At 48.0% G+C, this 21975-nt stretch overlaps 1 protein-coding gene across 2 annotated transcripts; it reads left to right on the top strand.

The window, feature by feature from the left end:
• The first annotated feature begins 418 nt into the window (after positions 1–418).
• On the top strand, positions 419–21861 carry EFHD2 (EF-hand domain family member D2). Of its 2 annotated transcripts, none has more exons than XM_048518808.1 (4): positions 419–797; positions 16761–16908; positions 17716–17850; positions 18921–21861. In XM_048518808.1, the coding sequence occupies exons 1-4, from the start codon at positions 499–501 to the stop codon at positions 19053–19055; spliced, it is 717 nt and encodes a 238-aa protein (XP_048374765.1). In that variant the 5' UTR covers positions 419–498; the 3' UTR covers positions 19056–21861. The 2 variants fall into 2 exon arrangements, with proteins under 2 accessions (XP_048374765.1, XP_048374766.1); XM_048518809.1 differs by lacking the exon at positions 419–797 and adding an exon at positions 7620–7875.
• Positions 21862–21975: the final 114 nt, after the last annotated feature.

The following is a 21975-nucleotide window of genomic DNA, read 5'->3' as shown; positions in this document are numbered from 1 at the left end:
GGGGGAGCTGATCCCCTGCACCGTCCATTACCGGCCAGGCTTCAAGGAGCTTACTCCCACCTTACAAAGCACAGCCTCGGTGAGGGGGGTGCTGATCCCCAGCCTGCTGACTCGCAAGGAAGCCCCCCGGCCCAGGCGTCTTTAGAGAGCAAGCCTTGCAGCCTTACGGAGGGGGGGGGAGAGGGGGTCGATCCCCTGCACGCAAGTGAGCCCCCGCTCCCAGGCTTGAAGGCGCTCCCTGCCCCTTCAGCTTGCGACCCGCGCGCCTTTGCTCGCCAGGAGGATGGCGCAGGGCTCGCAAGCGCCGCGCGAGCTCCCCGTTTGCAGGCGGTGCTGCCGCTGCCTGCCTGGGCCCGGCGGAGGGGGCCTGTCCGGCGGCGCTGCCCGTGGGAGGCCTGAGTGGGCGGAGCCTGGCGCGGAGAGGAGGCGGGGCTTGGCGGGCGCCTGGGCCGTCTCGGGCTGCCGCCGGCGGGGCTGAGCTGGGCGCGCAGTGGGGCGATGGCCGCGGACGAGCTGGCCGGCAAGCTGAGCCGGCGCCTGCAGGTGGACGAGCAGCACAATGGCGAGGCCGAGCAGCAGGAGCCCCCCGCCGCCACGGCCACGGCCACGGAGCCGCCTCTGGACAGCGGCGCGGGCGGCGAGCTGAGCGCCAAGCTGCAGCGGCGCTGCGAGCTGAACGAGGGCGGCGGGGGGGACCCCGCGCAGCTCTCGCCGGGCCGCCGCGTCTTCAGCCCCTACACCGAGTTCCGCGAGTTCTCCCGGCGCCAGATCAAGGATATGGAGCAGCTCTTCCGACAGTGAGTAAGGGGGGAGCGCGGCCTGCGCGAGAGGGGGCCTCTGGGCGCGTGCAGAGGGCCTGCGGCGAGGGCGGGGGAGAGGGACCCTGTGCACGTCAAGAGTGTCTGGGGAGAGAGAGGGGGTCCTCTGTGCACGTGAACAGTGTCTTCAAGGAGGGGGGACTCTGTGCACTTGCAGAGTGCTTTCAGGGAGGGGGACTTTGTGCACATCAAGAGTGTCTGGGGAGAGAGGGGGGGTCCTCTGTGCACGTGAACAGTGCCTTCAAGGAGGGGGACTCTGTGCACATATAGAGTGATTTAAGAGAGGGGGCCTTTTTTGTGCACGTCAAGAAGTTCTGGGGGAGAGAGGGGGATCTCTGTGCATGTCAAGAGTGCCTTCAGAGAGGGGGGAGGGGGAACATCTGCACATGAAGAGTGCCTTAAGGGGGCTCTGTGCATGTGAAGAGTGCCTTCAGGGAGGGGCGAGAGGGGTGCCTCTGCATGTGAAGAATCTCAGCTCAGAGGGGTGGAGGGCTCTGCATATGAAGAGTGCCTTAAGGGAAGAGGGTCTCTGTGCATGTGAAAAGTGTGCAGGGAGGGGGTGCCTCTGTGTATGTGAAGAGTACTCTGCAGTGGTGGAGGAAGGAATCCACTGGACTGAAGGCAAATAGATGCTGGCAGTTGGACTGGCCTGAGTTGGAAGCCGCCTTTACCACAGTTTGGGATGGTGGGGAGAAATGCACTCTGTGCTTGTTCAAGGGCGCGGCTGTCTGTCCATGTTCATAAGAGGTATTACCCTAATCTTTTCCTCCAGAAAAGGAGCCTGCTTCAGAGGGGTAGCATGGAGGGTTCTTTGCCAACACCTGGTGCCCCAGCAGGATGGCACTGCCCCCCCTACCACCCTCAGTGCCCCACTGAGGAAGAGGTGGAGGCCCATTCACGGCATCCTATCCAAGGGTCCCCCAAAACTGGATCTGACACTGGTTCTAGGGGTTGGTGGAGGGTGACACCATTTCCTGTGGGTACTTCCACTTTCTCTTGAGGTCCGTGGCTCTTGGCTTTTAGAGCCACCCTTTTATTGCCAAGTGGGAAAAAAATCCAGGTGACTACATTATCTTGGGTTTCCCCTCCTTATTCCACCTTCTCAGGGCTCCTCCTTGGAGAAATATTGTACCTGTTTGAGGCAGGTACCTTGCTGCAGCTCACCGGCACTGAACTGCTTTCCCCAAAGTTGAAAACTTGTGCAAAAATGTCTAGCAGGGACTAAAAGTTAAAATGTGCTATCTTCTGCCAGGTTGTGGTTTGCCAACTCAGACCGACACTAAGTTCAACCGGAAGGATAAACCGGATGTCCCACAGAAGACATCAGTTGAATTTGTGGAGGGGGGAAGGGCTGTTATGGGTTATCAACTCTTAATTGCTCAGTGGAGCTTCCATGTCCCAAGGCAGTGTACCATATGGGATGGAACAAATAAGGCAGAGTTTTTCTTTCCATACCCTGATTGTGAGTTTCCTGGGGGCACTTGGCTGTTGAAAACAGGGGGCAAGGCTAAACAAACCCCTGGTCTGATCCAGCATGGAATGTACAAAACAGGATTTTGCATCTTTTCACCACTGGCATAAAGGCTGAGGGTCTGGGTTCTCCCTGAGACCAGTTCCCATTTTTGCCTGTGAGTAATGTCCTCATAAAAGCACATGTTCCCCATGACTTGCGAAATCAGCTATCTTGTGGCCTCAAAGCTCTCCATGGGCTGTGTCCACATTGTGGAGGGGCAAGAGATCTCAAAATCTGTTAAAAAAAGATGAACACATTGTATTCTGTCCTTGTCTACCTGAGAGTCTTTTTTTTCTATTGGGCTGCATTCAAAATTTACTCCTAAAATGTGCACGAACTTAGGCTCATTCCGCACATGCAGAATAATGCACTTTCAAACTGCTTTCAGTGCTCTTTGAAGCTGTGCGGAATGGCAAAATCCACTTGCAAACCGTTGTGAAAGTGGTTTGAAAACGCATTATTTTGCATGTGCGGAAGGGGCCTCACCTAGCTGTCTTACGTGCCTTATAAGAACCTCAAAAGTTCTTTGCTAGGTCTGATCGTGGCAGCGGCCTGTCTCAACAGGGGGTCTTGGAAGGGGCACGAAACATGGGGAAAAGATCTTCCCCTGATATTTATTGATTTAATTCATATCCTGCCCTATCCTCAGCACTGATATGTGGAAAGGGGTGTATCCATTCAGAGGCAGTGAACCTCTGATCATCGATGCCAAGAGACAGCATCATGAGAAGATCTCTGCCTCTGTGCTCTGTTGTTGGACCTCCAAAGGAACTGGTTGGCCACTGTGTGAGACAGGAAGCTAGACTGGGTTGGCCATTGGCTTGGCCCAGCTGGGCTCTTCTTACATTACGATATTCAGAAGCTTCCTTCCTCTAGGCCAGTGATGGCGAACCTTTTCGAGACCGAGTGCCCAAATGGCAACCCAAAACCCACTTATTTATCGCAAAGTGCCAACACGGCAATTTAACCTGAATGCTGAGGTTTTAGTTTAGAAAAAACGGTTGGCTCCGAGGCATGCGTTACTCAGGAGTAAGCTTGGTGAAGCAACCGTGCAACGCTTCAAATGGGTGAATCACAATTCTAGGAGGGTTTACTCAGAAGCAAGCCCCATTGCCAGCAACTGAGCTTACTCCCAGGTAAAGGATCATGCCCAGGCCAGCCTAGATGTGTGTGTGTGGGGGGGTGATTTTCCACATCCCTCCCACATGATGAACTCTGTGCGCGAGTGCCCACAGAGAGGACTCTGAGTGCCACCTCTGGCACCCGTGCCATAGGCTCGCCACCACTGCTCTAGACATAAAGATTCCCCTCCAAGCTCATGGTTAGTTACCATTGATAGCCCTTTCCTCTATAAATCTGTTTAATATTCCTTTTAAAACCACCTATGCACACGATCCTCACCGCAAGTACTGGCAGTGAATTCTACAATGTAATTAAGCACTGCGCTTCCTGTCCTCCTCTCTCTTTCCCATGCCAAGAATCTGAGGTGGTCACTATCTTCAGTTATCCTTTTACAGCCCATTTTTCTCCCCAGTGGAATCCCGGAGCGGCTTACAACACTGATCTCCCTTTCTCTGTCTTATGCACATAACAACAACCCTTGGAGGTAGGTCAGGGCAAGAGAGTGACTGGCCTAGGGCCACCCAGCAAGCTTCGATGGTAGAGTGGGGATTTGAATGGGACAGGCATAGGCTTGCACTTTCATTGAAATTAGTTCCCCCCCCCCCCCCCCCCCACTTCTAAGCTTGGCTGGCTTAGGATCTTGGTTTGGAAGTGGGGAGTTGTCTCTAGCTAACTTGTGCAGCCACATTGGCATGTCAGGGGTCACTGGATCATGTGCTTTGCTGCAGTTCTTGGCATGAGAAGAGAGGAAGGAAAATGTGAGTCTCAGTGAGAAGCCAGATTCCCGCACAGTTGTTCTTAACCGCTGTGATATGTGATGTCGGAATACAGCCTCGGTCGTGGGCTTGTTTGAGATGGCAACACATGCCTTTTATCGCAGTTGGGGTTCTGTTTTGTCCTCTTGCCCCCCCAAGACCCTTGTGCTGACTTGGAACTGGTGAATATTCTGAGAACAGGGAAGTGGTTGCAGCAAATCCTGCAGCCGATCTGGCAAGGCTGAACCTGCTCGGTTGTGTAATTCTCTAGGCGAGCATTAATGTTTCCTGTTCCTGCTAAATTGTCACAGAACAAAAATCTGCAGAAGATTGGCGTTGGGAAATCCAGTGGCGGCGACGGCTGCCTCTTTCCCCTGCATGGAGGCTGTGTGGTGCAGTTGTTTCTAGGTCTGTGTGATGTGTACACACAGCACACACACACATACATGCTTTGCTCATAAGCCAGCGCATGCAGGAATTCTATGTGGCTCTGCCATGGAGAATCAAATCCAGTTCTCCAGATTAGAGTCCACCTGCTCTTAACCACTACACCACGCTGTCTCTCACTCTTGGATATATGTTCCTTCCCTCCCTCAACAGGACAGCCCTTCTGTTCTGGAAAAAGGATCTGCAATTGAGACTGTCATGGAGCCAGAAGTATATGTACATCTGCCTGCGGGACACACTGGGGCCCTTTCTGCACATGCAGAATAATGCACTTTCAATGCACTTTGCAGCTGGATTTTACTGTGCGGAATAGCCACTTGCAAACAATTGTGAAAGTGGATTGAAAATGCCTTATTCTGCTTGTGCAGAAGGGGCCCGAGACATGAACAGAGGATAGCAGAATACATTTTTGCTGCCTCTATACAGTTTCAGCTGGCTGCCTGTGGTCGCTCTCTTCCTCCTTCCGCCTACCATTGCTGAATCTTGTGACTCAACCGACCCTCATCGCTTCTGCTTTCTTCCCAGAAGGGGTTTGTTGCTGGGCGCCTGCAAAGCAAATTACTATACTTCCTCCTCAACATGTTCATACCACCTGATGCTGAAGGAGTCTGTACATTGATTTTTCTGATCAGTGCACAGTGGTAATAGTCAGTTACGATTCCCGAAAAGCTCTTGCGAAGAGCGATCAGGAAGGTGTGGCTCAGTAGCTGAAGGGGATGTTGATTTGCTATAGTAGCGCTGTTGATATTTTTTATTGATTCTGCGCGAGGCTGTTTCCGAAACAAGAAGACGTTGATTTATCCGAGGCTGCTGAAGAAAACAGTTTGGCCGAAATGACTTTTTGCACGAGCGCTTTATTATTTACGAGCATTTGTGGGGTCTGTTGTTTTCTTTGCATAAAATACATTCCTGGAATGGGTTTGCTTTGTCAGCATTTTTGTTTGACTGCCCCAGCAGACAGAAACAATCAGGGCTGTGCAACGCATGACCCATTAAACTGAATACAACTTGTTAGCTGTGGGTTAGCTCGCCGCAAAGGATTGGTGCACCTCCCCCTCCCGTACTGTTATAAGTTTCGTATTTCTGTGGCCTGCCCGGGATTCCAAAAATGAGCATTTTCAACCTTCCAGCAGGCTACAATATATGGCCGATGGGACGCTACAAAATTATCATGGAGGTCTGCAGTAGACATCTGCCAACTATCTTTCTGCGAAAGGATCCTGTAATGACATTTCAAGGGACAGAGTAGGATTGCGTAGACCAGTGATAGCAAACCTTTTTGAGACCGAGTGCCCAAACTGCAACCCAAAACCCACTTATTTTTCGCAAAGTGCCAACACGGCAGTTTAACCTGAATACTGAGGTTTTAGTTTAGAAAAAACGGTTGGCTCCGAGGCGTGCATTACTCGGGAGTAAGCTTGGTGGTAGTCGGTGGCTTTGCTTTGAAGCAACTGTGCAACTCTTCCAACGGGTGAATCATGACCCTAGGAGGGTTTACTCAGAAGCAAGCCCCATTGCCAGCAGCTGAGCTTACTCCCAGGTAAAGGATCGCGCTTTAGTTCTTCGCATGAAAATCAGTGGGGTTTAACAGCGCTTAACAGGGTTACTTACACTGCTTCCCCAAAACTAGGTCTTAGGTTTAATGCTAATAATCGAGCCCAGCAGCCCAGGCCAGCCTAGATGTGGGGGGGAAGGGGGGACTTGGTTTGCGCATGCCCACAGAGAGGGCTCTGAGTGCCACCACTGGCACCCATGCCATAGGTTCGCCACCACTGGCGTAGACCGATCAATCTGGGCTGGGTACTGTTTAGACCTGAAGCAGGAGAGATTGAAAGTCAAATTCAGACATTGCATACGGTAGTGCTTAGGAGAATGTTTCAAGAACTTAATGGGAATGGAGTCTTTGTTGTTCAGGGTGGGGCTTTTCTCCTCGGCTGAGCCCAAGGAAATGTAAAACATCCTGACATATCAATAGAGTTGGCACTGCAGGCCACAAAGTTTAGGGCCAAAGGGTTTTCTCTGGCATATATCGGCCTAGCTTGGTGGTGTTATTAACAGGCAGAATTCCCGTCATTCCAACCAGAGGTGTGTATAGGCAGCAAAACTCCATGCATAAAAAAATGGTGTGCCCCTTCCCCTGTGTAGTATCTGCCAGGGAGGGACATGCAAGCCACTGTCGAGGCGAGAGGGGAGCAGAGTCTTCAAGAGAGGTGTTACACTCCCCCCACCCCACAGTAGTACTAATAAGGAAAACCAGAGAGGTCTTTGTGCTAAGAATCTTGCAATTTGAGTTGGGTTTGTAAATACCCATTCACTTGGTGAGGTGAAGATTACCGGTAATTCCTGGAAACCAGGCAGAGTTTTGTCAATGGGAAGATGATATTTCTCATTTCTGGGGGGTCACAAACGATTTGGCAAGCTGTACAGATTGTTGTGGGTCAGTAACATCTGCTTACGTGCAAGCATGGTTTAAATTGCAGCATTGGGAAAAGGCAACAGAAGAAGAGAAGGAGAAAGATTGCAGCCTGAACCTTTTACTGTATTCTAACTATTGTCACACACACTGCACGTCTGTGGGTTTGCCAGTCACGCACTCAGCCTAACCATCCTCAAAGGGTCGTTGTGTGAAGATGACATGGAAGAGAAAAGAGTCATCTACGTTGCTTTGGGTCTCCATTGTGGAGAAAGGCTGTTTAGAGGAGAGACAAATAAAAAATAATAGCAATAGTAAACTGGGCCTCGTATCAGGAAGGCCTTGAAACATTTCCATTAGAATCTGAATGTTATGTTTTATGCCTCAAATAATGAGCTGATTGCCATATGGTTGAGTCAAAGCTCATTCTGGCAAAGAGGCCGCAGCTGTCTCCAGCACTGGAAACACAGAGCAAGCGGATTTTTTTTTCCAGCCTCTGACGCAATTCTCCCAAAGATGCATCATTTGCAGCGCCCTCCTGGCCGTTTGGTCGCAGCGCTAGGAAGAACAGCTGAAAGGCTGACAAAATGGTCTGCAGCAGAGAAAGGGAGAGAAAGTTACCAATGTAACCAACCAAAGGACTGGCTAAATTATCATCTTGAGTTTATGGGGAAAGTACAGCAGTGTCCTGGGGGAAGATGCGTCAGATGCAGCTCCAGCGGCATGCTGCACACGGCAGGCAGGGTGAAGCATGCGCTGCTGTGCTGTCTGCCGTTTGCAAATCCTGTTATGCAAGATTATTGTCCGGTAAGTGGGTGAACCGGAGGAGACTCGCTGGAATTGGCCCAGTGGGGGGCCCAAATCCACCTGAAAACATTTATCCAGAACGTTGCCTGGTCCGCTGCACAGGTACACAGAACTGACTCCAGAGGGTCAGTAGACAAGCTTTAATCAAGAAACACAAAAGGTTCCTATGTGTTTTTTGTAGATGAAGGTATGGTCAATATCTGGTTAGCGAACCTATGGCACTCCAGATGTTCATGGACTACAATTCGCATCAGCCCCTCCCAGCAAGGCCAATTGGCCATGCTGGCAGGGGCTGATGGGAATTGTAGTCCATGAACATCTGGAGTGCCATAGGTTCACCACCACGGGGTTAGGAAGACCTCTTGGGACACCTCACCCCCCCCACACACACACACACTGTACTCCACTTTGATGAAAGAAAGGCAGGATATAAACATAGGGTTTTTTCAATGTGTGTGCTTCATCCAGCTAAGCTAGAACAATTGTGGTTTTGTTTCAAGTTCGGCCAATAAAAAAATCCTTTAAAAAATATTTCAGGATCATTGGGGAACAGATGCTTCCAGGTGTTAATTGAGGGTAGCTCCGAGATCCCGAGCCACCAGTTTTGCATTCTTGAGGGCCTGTAAAATATCCAGATGTCCTTCCCGAGAGTGCTGCTTATTTCGTGGGATGTATCTGTACCCCACTTTCGGCCGAGTAAACAAACTTACAATTCAAATCCATTATTTTCCCTCCTCGTTCTGTAAAACCCATTGCTGAGAAGCAATGTAGTACTTAGGGAACCCCCCCCCCCCCCAATAACAAATAGCGCTGCTTCTGTTTGGACCAGGGAGGAGACTAAGAAGTCAAGACCAGGGATGGTTGGGGGGGGGGGGGGGCACCCTAGATGTTCATCCTCCATTCTCACACTCTGGCCCCTTCTACGCATGCAGAATAATGCACTTTCAATCCACTTTGCAGCTGGATTTTACCATACGGAATAGCAAAATCCACCTGCAAACAATTGTGAAAGTGGATTGAATATGCGTTATTCTACACGTGTGGAAGGGGCCTCCGATTTCTAGCTGTTAGTGGCTTCTGTGAACTAAGCCCTAGAGTGTCTCTTCTGGTAAGAAAGGAAGTGTTACGCCCCTTCTTCTTGGAAGTATATTCCCCAACCAGTAGATTTTCAAAGTCCAACCTGCCAGCTATTACCTAACGTCCCATGACCTGAACTGATTTCTGTGACTAGAAGTGAGAACTGAAGTTGAGCAGGTTATAATATCATTTAATAACCAGGCAGATTTAATTCCCAGCAAGGTCTTCAGCTTTTTACTAAAGTTTCTTGGACTTGACTTTCGGTGATCCTCCAGTGGATAAGAGTTTTATATCTGTGGAACGACCTCCCAAAATGTCTGCCTTCCCCAAAAGCATTTTTTGGTCATTTTAAGCAGCTGAAAGTCAGTCAGTCATCCATTTGTAGATACTCATTAACTTCTCTCTTTCTCCCTGCCCCTCGTGTTTTTCTAAAGAGGAGATTTTATGGACTCCCTGCAGCTTTTAAGAGCTGTCCCTGTGTTTGAGAATGTTAATGAACATTAAGCAAGAAATAGAGGCCTGTCCTTTGTTATTCGCGGGGAGTTGCAATTAAAATTCCTGGACTTCGCTGCAGAATTAATGAGATCGGTGGCGCTCATTTGTCAAAGTTCCTGGCTCTGTTCTCGCAGGCCTTAATCTTCAGTGCCTTCATGTAGCTGCCCACATTCATATATTTTGAGATTGGCTGATGGTTCCCAGGTCCATCTAAGATCAGTCGCCTGCAGCCGTCAGCAGGAGGTCAATGCAAAAAAAAGGGGGACCCTTTTGACCAATCTCAGTCAACTTTCAGGAAACAAAATTGGACCTTCCAAAACACAAAAGGCTAGATTTAGGAAGGGGAAAATCTTAAGTGGGTCTGCTCAAAAGTAAGTTCCTTTTCTTTAGTCATTGTGACTGATTCCCAGGAAAGTGTTTGTTGGATTGCTGCCCAGATCTTGGGTCCTGAGCTCTGTAAGTGGAGCTCCACTCAGGCCCCTTCCGCACATGCAGAATAATGCACTTTCAATCCATTTTCAATGCACTTTGCAGCTGGATTTTACTGTGCGGAGGAGCAAAATCCACCGAACCTGGAGTTGGGTATTAGAGACCTTTGTAGGGGAAGTGGGTGGTTGCTGGCACCTCTTGCCACGTTGGGATGGTGTTCCAGGGGTCCAGTTGTTGCAAGCTTTTGCATAGCCTTCTGCCTGCCCAACACGCCTTGTAATTGCAAGCCCGAATGTGTTTAAACGCTGTGCTAATCTTAGTAGCCCGGCTGCCGAGAAGCAGACAGAATGAGCTGGTTGGCTGGTTTGCCAGCAGGATGTTTGAAGGGGAGCTGGGCTGCCGGCCAGTTGCCAGTTACTCATAGTTCTCTGCTGGGGCTTTGTGTCGGAAATGACTAGGCCTTCACGCCTGTTGCAAAGCCGTGGGAGGGAAGCAGCGGCTGCATTTTCAGTTATACTTCTCTGGGGCTGGCAGCAGGACTCAGCTTTGGGCAGCTGCCCGTGTATCTCAGATCCACCATGCCGCATCTCTAGACCCAGTAGGAGGGTCACAAATTTGTATTTGTGCAATGACTAAACTGGGACTGTCATGCTTTGGTCACATAATTAGAAGACAAGAGACTCTGGAAAAGACGATAATGCTTGGAAAGGTTGAAGGCAGCAGGCAAAGAGAAAACCCACCATGATATGGACTGACTATAAAGAAAGCCCCGGCCCTCCGTTTGCAAGACCTGAGGGAGGCTGTTAGCAATAGGATGCTTAGGAGGACATTGATTCATAAGAACATAAGAACTTAAGAACTAGCCAGCTGGATCAGACCAAAGTCCATCTAGTCCAGCTCTCTGCTACTCGCAGTGGCCCACCAGGTGCCTTTGGGAGCTCACATGCAGGATGTGAAAGCAATGGCCTTCTGCGGCTGTTGCTCCCGATCACCTGGTCTGTTAAGGCATTTGCAATCTCAGATCAAGGAGGATCAAGATTGGTAGCCATAAATCGACTTCTCCATCAATCTGTCCAAGCCCCTTTTAAAGCTATCCAGGTTAGTGGCCACCACCTCACTTCCTGGCAGTTAATATCTCCAAACACCAAATGCAACATCACGCCATGTTGAAGAAGTGTTTCCTTTTATTAGTTCTAATTCTTCCCCCCCCCCCAGCATTTTCAATGTATGCCCCCTGGTTCTAGTATTCATAGGGTCGCCATGAGCTGGAAGCGATTTGACAGCACTTGACACGCACACAACTGCACACACACAACTCCCACCACTGTTTCTCCCCTTATCCCTTGCTTAGAACTGCACGAAAGATATTTCACTTGCTTACACTAATGCTCGTTAGCCAGTGTGGTGTAGTGGTTAGAGTGCCAGACTCTGGGAGACACAAGTTCAAAATTCTTCTCTGCTAGTTGCTAACCTCCAGGTCAGGCCTGGAGTTGCGACTGATCTCCAGCCTACAGAGAGCTGGAGGAAATGGCCGCTTTTGAAGGTGAATTCTATGGGCTTCACCCCCAAATCCCCGTGTATTTCTCAACCCAGAGCTGCCTGCTAGGGAAGTTCACCTGACAATCTTGGGACTCTTCATATTGTGTCAGCTTAAGCTACCTCACAGAGTGTTGACTGTGAGGATAAGATGGAAGAGCAGAGAACCACGTTATATTCTGTTTCAGGTCTTTGTTTGGGAGAGAATGGTATCCAGAGAATGGTATCCAGATAACAATAAACATCATTACTGAAAGAAATGAGCTAACTGCTTTTTGGGAGACAGCAAAATGGACTGTTGAAAAAGATGGCAAATTATTATTTCTGACAATTGCTAACAATATTTACATGGGTTGAATCCTGTCAAAAAGAGCTGCTCGCACAGGGCATGGACATGGCTTTTGGGGCAGCCCTCCAACTCATTAGGATTTTTAAAAATTGAGATGGTCATAAAAGTAAAGCCACAGCAACTATTGTGGTCTCGAGGTAGCTTTGATAAACCGGCAAAACAATGCTTCTTTCTGGAGATGTTCACTGTTCAAATTTGTGGCCCACTGGAGAACTTTTACTGTGTCAATAAATCTGTCCACAACTGCCGGGCTTTGGGGCAGCCGATCTTCCTTCCCCCGTAAAGAAATAACGCCGTAATGACATAATAAGAGGGAAGCCATTGTCTACACAGCAGTATGTCAATTCCAGGGGGTATTTGGTAGTATTTAATGGCAATTCAATCATAGGTAACCACATTTGACTAGTTAGCTGGCCAGCAGGCCATGTCTAATATAGCTCCTCTGGGATAGTGGCCTCTCAGTTCCAATCTTGGTTTTTTTTTCTGGAGAGGAAGAGAGAGGACATATCATTTCCAGGACCGAATGAAAGGATTTCTCCTTCCTCCGGCCGAAGTCTTTTGCGGTTGTGTCCTGGCGAGATTCCACAGCGGTCAAGGCACCCTCGTTGCAAAGGAACAGGTTTGAAGGGAGCCATTAGCCTTTACCTCGAGTGGACCGCAAAGCTTCAGATTTGGATGCCTCCATGTCCGTAACCAGCTTGATTTAAAGCAGGGGCCTTCAGGAAACACGGTTGCTATGAAGGCTCCCCGGGGAGCATTTAGCGGTTTGACCCCCACTTCCAATTTGGTTTGAAATGCACCCAGAGCTGATTTTAGTGAGCTGTTAAGTTCAGTCAGCCTTGTCTTTCTAAGCATCGACTCCTGTTAAAAGGAGGAAAGATTGGATCCCTCAGTCGTTAAACTGTCTTCATAAACTGAGCCCTTTGGGGGAGGGCGGTATAAAAGTGGAATAAATAAATAAATAAATAAATAAATAAATAAATAAATAAATAAATAAATAAATAAATAAATAAATAAATATGTCTCCTTGGGAGGAGCGTTGTAGAAGAGTCTGGTCACCCTGTGCACTTCCATTCCAGGGCTGCATTTACACGCGTGTAGGGTTGCCAGCCATTTCTCCCAGTGTTACTTCTGCAGACTACAGCGATTAGTTCCCCCACGAAAAATGGCCACTTTGGAAGGTGACCTGAGGCATTATGGCCCTATACCCCACTGAGGGAAGTGGGGTTTGAAAAAGGAAGGGACCCACTGAGGTCCCTCCCTTTTCCAAACCCCACATTCCCTAAACACCATCCCCAAATCTCCAGGCATTTCTCATATCATAACTGGCAACTATTTGCCTGAGAAAAATAATGACAATTTACGCCTCAGACTATGTGGGCCCTCTAAAAACCAAAAGGAATGACTACAGATCATTAAATAACCATTGGAAGGGACTTAATGTTGTGTGGTCTCTCCAATTTGGTATCGTTTAGGGGCTCAGTGTGTCTTTATCCAGCCTCGTCCCCATTTATTTTGCTTGCTCTGTTATTCTTAATAGCTCCTTGGCTCGCTGAGGCTGAAGGCAGATTACAAAATATGGAAAACAATTCTGTCAGGCGGAATAAGACATCCAGTAAACTATAGGGCTAGGACTGCCGAATTAGAAGGCAATGCAAACGACAAGCTGCCTAAGGCGTGGCATCAATAATGCAGGCGGTGGATTACAAAGAAGAAGAGAAGAGTTTGGATTTATACCCTGCCTTTCTCTCCTGTAAGAAGTCTCAAGGTGGCTTTCTAATTCCTTCCCTTCCTCTCCCCACAACAGACACCTTGTGAGGGAGGTGGGGCTGAGAGAGTTCGGAGAGAACTGTGACTGGCCCAAGGTCACCCAGCAGGCTTCATGTGGAGGAGCAGGGAAACCAACCTGGTTCTCCGGATTATAGTCCATCCCTTTTAACCACTACCCCACACTGGCTACCCCACCATGTGCACGCATACAAAGCATGTTCAGTGGGTCACACATTGACTGTGAAAGTTATTCAGTCTGCCTCTGAAGTGTGATGGAAATATTAATACTCATAATTAATGTTTAGCAGAGTAAAGAGTTTGGCAGACAGAGGGGACTCGCTGTGGGTGAGTTTGTGTACAAAGAGACTTTGCTAAATAACACTAAATAGTAAAGGAAACTTTACTAAATAACACAATAAAACAACTTTGCAATTGAGCTATATCTTGTCTATTTCACAACTTGGTCAGAAGTGGGAAGAAGTGAAAGTGACTAGGGAAACAAAGAGCAATACATTTTTTCCCAAAACTTCCCCTTTTTGCATATGTAAGACAAGGAACATCTTCAATGATATCCAGTGGTCCAGCAAGCTCTCTACTAATAATGCAAGAGATTTAGAAAGACTGTCAACTCTAGAGGCTGTATTTGCTGTAAGGTGTCCCAACTATCTGGTTACAGGCAAACAAACAAACAGCCAAGAAGAAGAAGAGTTTGGATTTATACCTCCCTTTCTCTCCTGTGGGAGACTCAAAGGGGCTTACAATCTCCTTTCCCTCCCCTTCCCCCTCCCCCTCCCCTTCCCCCTCCCCCTCCCCTTCCCCCTCCCCTCCCCTCCCCCCTCACAACAAACACCCTGTGAAGTGTGTGGGGCTAAGAGAGCTCCTTAGAGCTGTGATTAGCCCAAGGTCACCCAGGTGGCTTGTGTTGCAGTGCACAGGCTAACACCCAGGTGGCTTGTGTTGCAGTGCACAGGCTAATCTAGTTCCCCAGATAAGCCTCCACAGCTCAAGTGGCAAAGCGGGGAATCAAATCTGGTTCTCCAGATTAGAGTGCACCTGTTCTTGACCACTAACGCCACGGCTGCTTTCATGATTGAGGGGGTGGCACTCACAAAATCCAAGCACCATAACTCATATGCTCTAGACCCTTTTTGGACTGGCCTATGGACCAGAGTCTGCTCTGCCAGCTTTAGTTGATCTTCTGTGTGTAGACAAAGGCCATACCTCTTAGTTGCTGTTATTGGACTTCCCTGCAGCCTGTTATACTGTTGATCATATTGTCTTGTCGAGGTGTTTAGAGGCAGAAGAAGATATAGATGTGTCCTGTCACCACCATAACAGTTTGGCTCATCTGAGCAGGGTCTTTTGCAGGTGGAAACCTAAGAATGGGCAAAATCAACAAACGACCCTACACATATCTTCTCCATTGTGGTCTCTACCATATGGAATGGCCCGCTTGAGAAGGCCCAGAAGGTTCCTGCTCTCATGGTTTTTACACAAACTAGGCAAAACTGAGGTCTTTTCTACATAGGTTTCACAAATAAATGTTTCACAAATGTACTTAATGTTTCACAAAGTTACTTGGATAAAGTATTGGGAACTATGATCTCCATTACTGAGCTTTGCTCAGGCCTTGCAAACTGTGAGGCGTGACTTCCTCTGTAGACTGAATTCGTCTCCTCTTGGGCCTTCCTCTTTTCTTAGGCCGTTGTCTTTTCCACTGACTCTTGTCTTCTCGTTATGTGACCAAAATATGGCACCCTGACTTTAATCATTTTTGTTTCTTGGGAGAGTTCAGGCTCGATTTGATGGAGAACTCACTTATTTGGGGCAGTCCACATCATCTGTCACATTCTCTTCCAACAGCACATTTCAAAGGAATGAAATTTTATTTCTGTCAGTGGACTCAAGACTGGCGTAACTCTGCAGAGTATTGTGCTGTACATCAGCCCCATTGAATAAAAGGGGACTTACTTTTGAGGAAACCTGTTTAGATTTGCTTAGACTTGCAAACAAAACCATTAGAACTAGAAGCTGTTTTTTTAAAAAAAAACACTAAAAACCTGAACAAATCGAAAACTATGATTGTGATTCCAAAGTTTCGATGCTGTGTTTGTTCTGAATGTTATTTGCCCGATTCTGTACAGACTTCTAAAGTGGCCAACGGCATTCTTTGAAGTTTAAATCGGGTAAAAATCAGACCTGCAAATTTATGCCTTTGTCATGCCTTCTAATTAGCAAAGGCGATCTTTACTTCTCTCGCCATTATCCATGTCTGGTTTCAGAAAGGTTTTTCCTGCTTGTTAGGGACAAACACTTCTGATAATGTAGGCTTGGCTTTTTTTTGTTGATGTAAGACTTTGAGACGGAGGCAGGCATTTGTGATAAGGCCTTCAGTGAGGCTGGAATGCAAAGAGAATCACACCCACATTGTTTGGAAAAGAGGCCAAAGTTCCTTCTGGCTTCTGGAGTGGACTTCAGATAGCAAACGGCGGAAGGGAAACCCAAGTTAAAGCAGGGTGGTTTCTTCACAGCACACTAACAAAATTTGTAACACATTACTAATGAACCCAGTTTCCCGTTTGCCTTCGCACCAGAGATTTCACCCCTCTAGGAAGCAAACAGTCCGGGTTGCTGTGACTCCTTTGGTTTCCACACACAAAAATTGCTAATTTAGCAATGTTTGTAAAACCTGGGTGGAGGGAAATATAACAGGCTGAACCCATTTTGTGGGAAAGCCGTGTGCAAAGTTCTTCTCCAAAATGCGATAAATAGCTTCCTCGGCCCATTATATTCAGACTGTGCGGAAACTACCTCAGTGTCCAGTGTGTAACAGACTTCCCTCTGTGATACACCTCTGAAGATGCCAGCCACAGATGCAGGTGAAATGTTAGGAACAAGATCTACCAAACCACAGCCACACGGCCCGGAAAACCCACAACGATCAGTTGAATCCGACTATGAAAGCCTTCAGAAAACCAATACCTTAAATAATTTGTGCCTCATCTTCCTGCCTTTTCTTTCTTTCATGCCCCACCCTTTACTGAAAGCATCTTGATGGTGTTAATATAATAAGAAGCATTGAACTAAATCACAAACCTAATTATTAGGTTGTGGGCAGCCTACAGTGTTTTTTCCGCAGAGCAAAGATTTGGAGCTTGTCAGAAGGAATGCTGTTGTTGTTTCACGTGTGTAAATTCATTTTTGGTTTTTTTAAATTTTTGTCTGCTAGGTACGATGCAGGGAAAGATGGGTTCATTGACCTCATGGAACTGAAGCGTATGATGGAGAAACTTGGGGCACCTCAGACTCACCTGGGGTTGAAAAACATGATTAAAGAAGTGGATGAAGACTTTGACGGCAAACTGAGCTTCCGAGAGGTAATGCGTGATATTTAGCGATCCTGAGAATGTATGTTAATGCGTTTGAATTGTCCAAATGGTTCACAGTAAACCTTACTAACAGCCCTGCATGGTAGGTTCCAGCAGTGTGCATGTGCAATCTTGAATATTGGTATAGTGGTTAAGAGCAGGTGGATTCTAATCTGGAGAACCGGGTATGATTCCCCACTCCTCCACCTGAGTGACAAAGGCTTATCAAGTGAACCAGATGTGTTTCCGCACGCCTAAATTCCTGATGGGTGACCTTGGGCTAATCACAGTTCTTTGGAACTCTCTCAGCCCCACCTACCTCACAATAGGGCTGTTGTGGGGAGAGGAAGTGAAAGGAGCTTGTGAGCCACCTTGAGTCTCCTTACAGGAGAGAAAGGTGGGGTATAAATCCAAACTACTACTACTACTACTACTACTCTTGTTGTTGTGGGTTTTTTTTCCATTTTACAGGCTGCCCTTCCTCATGCATTCTCAGAGCGGCATGCAGCATCATGGATAACAAAAAAACAGTAAAATCCATTGTATCTTAACGTCATAATCTCTGTGAACAGATAAATGAAGGGATAGTATCATTTGTTGGGGGAGGCCTGCCTTCTTCAGGTTTGAGCCCATTCATAAATTACGCTCTCCTGTAAGTTGATCTCAGGGACAGCTGCTTTGAAGAGAAGATTACTTGGCCATACGGGACTTCTGGGGATCTGGTACTTGGTGTTTAGTCAGAAACCAAGGTTTTCCTGAGACTCCAGACACATTTAACCTTGTTATACACTTATGTTCTTTTTTATCTTGCTTCAGTTCCTTCTGATTTTCCGCAAAGCTGCTTTGGGGGAGCTGGAGGAAGACAGCGGCCTCCATGCCTTAGCTCGCTTGTCAGAGATCGACGTCTCCACGGAAGGTGTCAAAGGAGCCAAAAGCTTTTTCGAAGCCAAAGTAAGTAGAGAGAAGCAGGGAACATTGTGAGGAGATTGCCTGATGCCGCTACGGAAACAGACCCAAGGGCACAGTTCCCACCACTGTCAAGAGGTCTTGGCTGGCCAAAAGGCCGTAATAATTTTTTTTTTTAACTGTCATGAGGTCATTTGAGGAGCCGTTTGCCATGACATCCGGGCCTCTTGGGCCATAGTCTGGCACTCTTATCCATAACACCGCCCTAAATGTCAAGTAACCATCATTCTAATCTGGAGAACTGGGTTTGAATCCCCACTCTTGCACCTGGCAGAGGCTTATCTGGTGAACCAGATGTGTTATCTGGTGAACCAGATAGCAGTCAAGATTGTAAAGGAAGTGCCTCTTCCTGCAAGTCAAATGATGTCTGCAAAGAGTTCGCGTGCTGTAGTGGTTAAGAGCAGGTGGATTTTAATCTGGATAACCAGGTTTGATTTCCCACTCCTTCACCTGAATGGTGGAGGCTTATCTGGTGAGCCAGAGGTGTTACTGCACTCCTACATTCCTGCTGGGTGACCTTGGGCTAGTCCCAGTTCTTCGGAGCACTCTCAGCTCCACCTACCTCACAAGGTGTCTGTTGCGGGGAGAGGAAGGGAAAGGAGCTTGTAAGAAAGGTGGGGTATAAATCCAAACTTTTCTTCTTCATCATCCACACTCTGTCTACCTCAGTGGTGTAGCGAGGGGGGTGAAGGGGGGCCAGAGCCCCTCACAACTTTGCCCCAGCAGGGGCACAATAGAATGCCAGTGAGTGGGGCCAGCTGGCAGTGAGTGGGGCCAGCTGGACTCACCCCACCACTGATCCCCATGTGGAGTTTGGCGGGGCTCAGCTTGTGGGACATGGCACCCATAATTAACCCCGGGTGCTATTAAAAAGCTACGTCCCTGGCTTATCCTGTTTATGGGGATAAAGTGAGAGAAAGGACAACCAAGCCATTCTGAGCCCCGCCCCACCCCACCCTCAATGATAAAATGGACAGCTGTGAGAGAGCCTGTGCGCTGTGTGTTCCGCTACTCCTGAACTGCTTGCTGATTTACCTTTTCCTCCCCGCCCCCAGGTGCAAGCCATAAACGTCACCAGCCGCTTTGAAGAGGAGATCAAAGCCGAGCAAGAGGAAAAGAAGCGGCAGGCGGAGGAGATGAAGCAGCGGAAAGCTGCCTTCAAAGAGCTGCAGTCAGCGTTCAAGCAGTGACTGGCCGGGTGGGGGCGCTGTTGAGTCACTAACAGTTGAGGGATTCCCAGCTTTCTGAACCGGTCCTTTGGGCTGTGCCTTTCACAACAGTTTGGTCTGCAGAAATTCTGCCGCCTTCCATTCGATCCGCCAGTCCCCCTTAATGTGAACAACTCCGGCTAATTTTTCTGCAGACCAAGCTTCTGCCGGAAGGCACGCCTGCGGGGTCAAGCTGGATTTTACTCTGTCTGGGTAACTGGCAGCTCTTAGATAGTTGTGAGGACCAATCTGGAAATAGGACCTTCTGTAGCTTTTGAAATCGGAAGCCATTCGGGCTGCAAAAAACAGGCCTCTTCTAGGCGGCGGTTTCCCGCGATCTGTAAATACCGCAGGCAAAAATCCCAGAGCCCGCCTTTGTCCGCATTGCCCAGGTCTGTGTTTTCTTGTGAATTGACGTATCTCTATGTTGGTGGGCGTTCTCTTTAACTCGTCGTAACCGCTTCCCGAGCCTGGCCGTTTGCACGTTCAATTTGTGAATCATTTCATATCCCAGCCGGAAGGGTGATAGCCGGGGTCGTGGGCCGCGGGACTGGCTGGGCACAGGAGGGTACCCTTGCTCCGATGGCGAGGACTGCCTCTTGCTGCTTTGGCGTGCACAATCTGCATTGGAAAAATGCATTAATTGGTCACTTTAAAGGTCCCTTTGCTTGAAACTTTGCCAAAAATGGAAAATGTTATAGCTACCTGAGGTAGCAATGTGAGTGGCCTGTGGGGGAGGGGATCAAGAGCTTCTTGGGTCCCCTCCAAAATTCTTCTTTGGATTCTTTTTTTTTCTGATTAGCTTTGACCATCCACTGCTGCCCTGACGCAGGACAGAACTTGCGTCCTCTCTTCCCGCATCTTTCCAAAACGCATCTTATGTTCGATTGCATCCCTTTCCCCCAGCATCTGATTTTATGTCAGGATGTTTGTGGAGTGATTGCTGCCATATAAATAAATAGGATCAAGGAAAGTGGCACCTCCAATGTGTGAATAAGGGGGGGAAAGGATAGCAGTCAAGAAAACAGGTTTGCTGTTAAGGTTTTGTCTCAAGGATCTGAAAGGAGAGTTGAGGATTCTCCCGGTTACCTGTTGCCCTAGACAGCCCCTGGACTTTCTGCTGATTTGACGAGAATGGGAAGGAAAATACCGTTACAGTCATTCTGGTTGTGGGCTTCCTAGAGGCATCTGGTTGGCCACCATGTAAACAAAAATGCCGGACTAAGCAGGCCTTTCCTCTGATCCAGCTTGGCTCTTCTTCTGTTCCTAAGGTGGGTAGATGGATGGGTCTGCTCATGTGCAGCTGGTGATGGACTGCCCCTTTGTCTTTTATTTTTACTTTTGGAATGACCTCTTCACATGCCACTGTCATGTCTTGGCATGTTTGACTGGAAGTCCTTCCCATCCCAGAGGGTGCTGCAGGGTCACTGGGCAATGTGAACCAGTCTACAACCAGACCTGTGTAACATCTTTACGTGTGTGTGTGTGTTGTGTGTGTGTGTGTGTGTGTGTGTGTGTGTGTGTGTGTGTGTGTGTGTGTTTTTACCAAGGCAATAATTTGAGTGCTGAAGCTGTTGTGAACCATTCCGGCAGAAGGGATGTGCTGATTGTAAAGGAAGTGCCTCTTCCGTGCCCTTTGTCTTTAGTGGATGGAACCGGCAAATCCACCCAGATCGCAAACCACATTGGTGAAACCCAGAATAGTGTGTGTTGTCGTCGGGTTGTTTTCCTTAATGTTCATTTGTTGATATTCAGGCTGGGAGACCACCGGAAAGTGCTTTGAAATGTTCATGTGGTTTGCATGCACTGTGATCTTTCAATAAAGGGGCAGACCCTACTCGTCAAGCTTTTGTACCAGAAAATTTCAGTGAATGGGATAGGAAATGCAGTTCCCCCCAAATTATTGTTAATTTTTTGTTGCATAAAATTAGTGCTTGTAAAGGGAGCCAACAGAACCCGAACTGTCAGTTTTATCAGCCCCTGTTCTTGTGCCCTCAATAGCAGCTCAACAAGCCACCGTTGTCTGCTGGATTTCGGGAACTTGGGGCCTTGCCCCTCTGAACTTAAAGAAAGGGGCCACGAAGTACAAATTATAATCTTTTAGGACACACCTGGCAAATTGGGAAAACTGTGCTGTTGGGGGGGGGGGAGTCATAGAATCATAGAGTTGGAAGAGACCCCAAGGGCCATCAAGTCCAATCCCCCTCCCATGTAGGAACACACAATCAAAGCACTCATGTTTTTGGAGATCTCGCTGCCATTAAGGACACAGGAGCAAATGCGGCTGTCTTGCAATCAGTTGAAAGCCAGAGGGCCAAGATGCATTTTACAAGCAGGAGTTTCTGCAGTTTTCATTTTCGTTCCATGCCACCACACATTCCCAAGTTTTGGTTTTTCCAAATCAAAACGCGCTGCATCTCCTCTCCTGTGCAAACTCTCTGATTTTCCTCTTTCCTTCTGGGAGATTTTGAATTGCTTCCTTCATTCCAAACTACCCCCCTTTTTAGGTTAAAAAAAATTATTGTCTCATTGAGGCTATATTATTTTTTCATATGGCAACCTTGGGTGGCTTAAGGGGAAGGGGAGATGGTAAAGGGTACGGGTGGGAAAGCATTATATTAAATAGCTCCTTCCATTCCTTTACAGCTATTTCCAATATGTTTAAATGGATGGATTGGGGGGGCGGGGGGGAATAATGTGTTTGCTTTTGATTCCAAAAGCCGCTCCATTTCAGTGGTATGATTTATTTTTTTTAACCAAAAATAAAAAAAACTATATTTCATAAGCATGTTGTGGTATTCAGAGGCTGTTTCTTGTCATGGAAATTGTGAGTTTCAGGTTGAAATCTGGTCATTTGTTCTCATGTTCTATAAAGTTTGGCTTATTGGCATGAGCCGTTGAA

The sequence above is a fragment of the Sphaerodactylus townsendi genome, linkage group LG16, assembly GCF_021028975.2.
Source record: "Sphaerodactylus townsendi isolate TG3544 linkage group LG16, MPM_Stown_v2.3, whole genome shotgun sequence".
NCBI lineage: Eukaryota > Metazoa > Chordata > Lepidosauria > Squamata > Sphaerodactylidae > Sphaerodactylus > Sphaerodactylus townsendi.
This window is presented reverse-complemented; position numbering and strand designations above follow the sequence as displayed.

Bases quoted from the DNA above. Each gene is read 5' to 3' on its own strand.
- EFHD2 (XM_048518808.1), top strand. From the start codon at position 499: ATGGCCGCGGACGAGCTGGCCGGCAAGCTGAGCCGGCGCCTGCAGGTG. The intron at 16,909-17,715 runs GTAATGCGTGAT...ATCTTGCTTCAG, and splicing joins GCAAACTGAGCTTCCGAGAG to TTCCTTCTGATTTTCCGCAA. The intron at 17,851-18,920 runs GTAAGTAGAGAG...CCCCGCCCCCAG, and splicing joins AAAGCTTTTTCGAAGCCAAA to GTGCAAGCCATAAACGTCAC.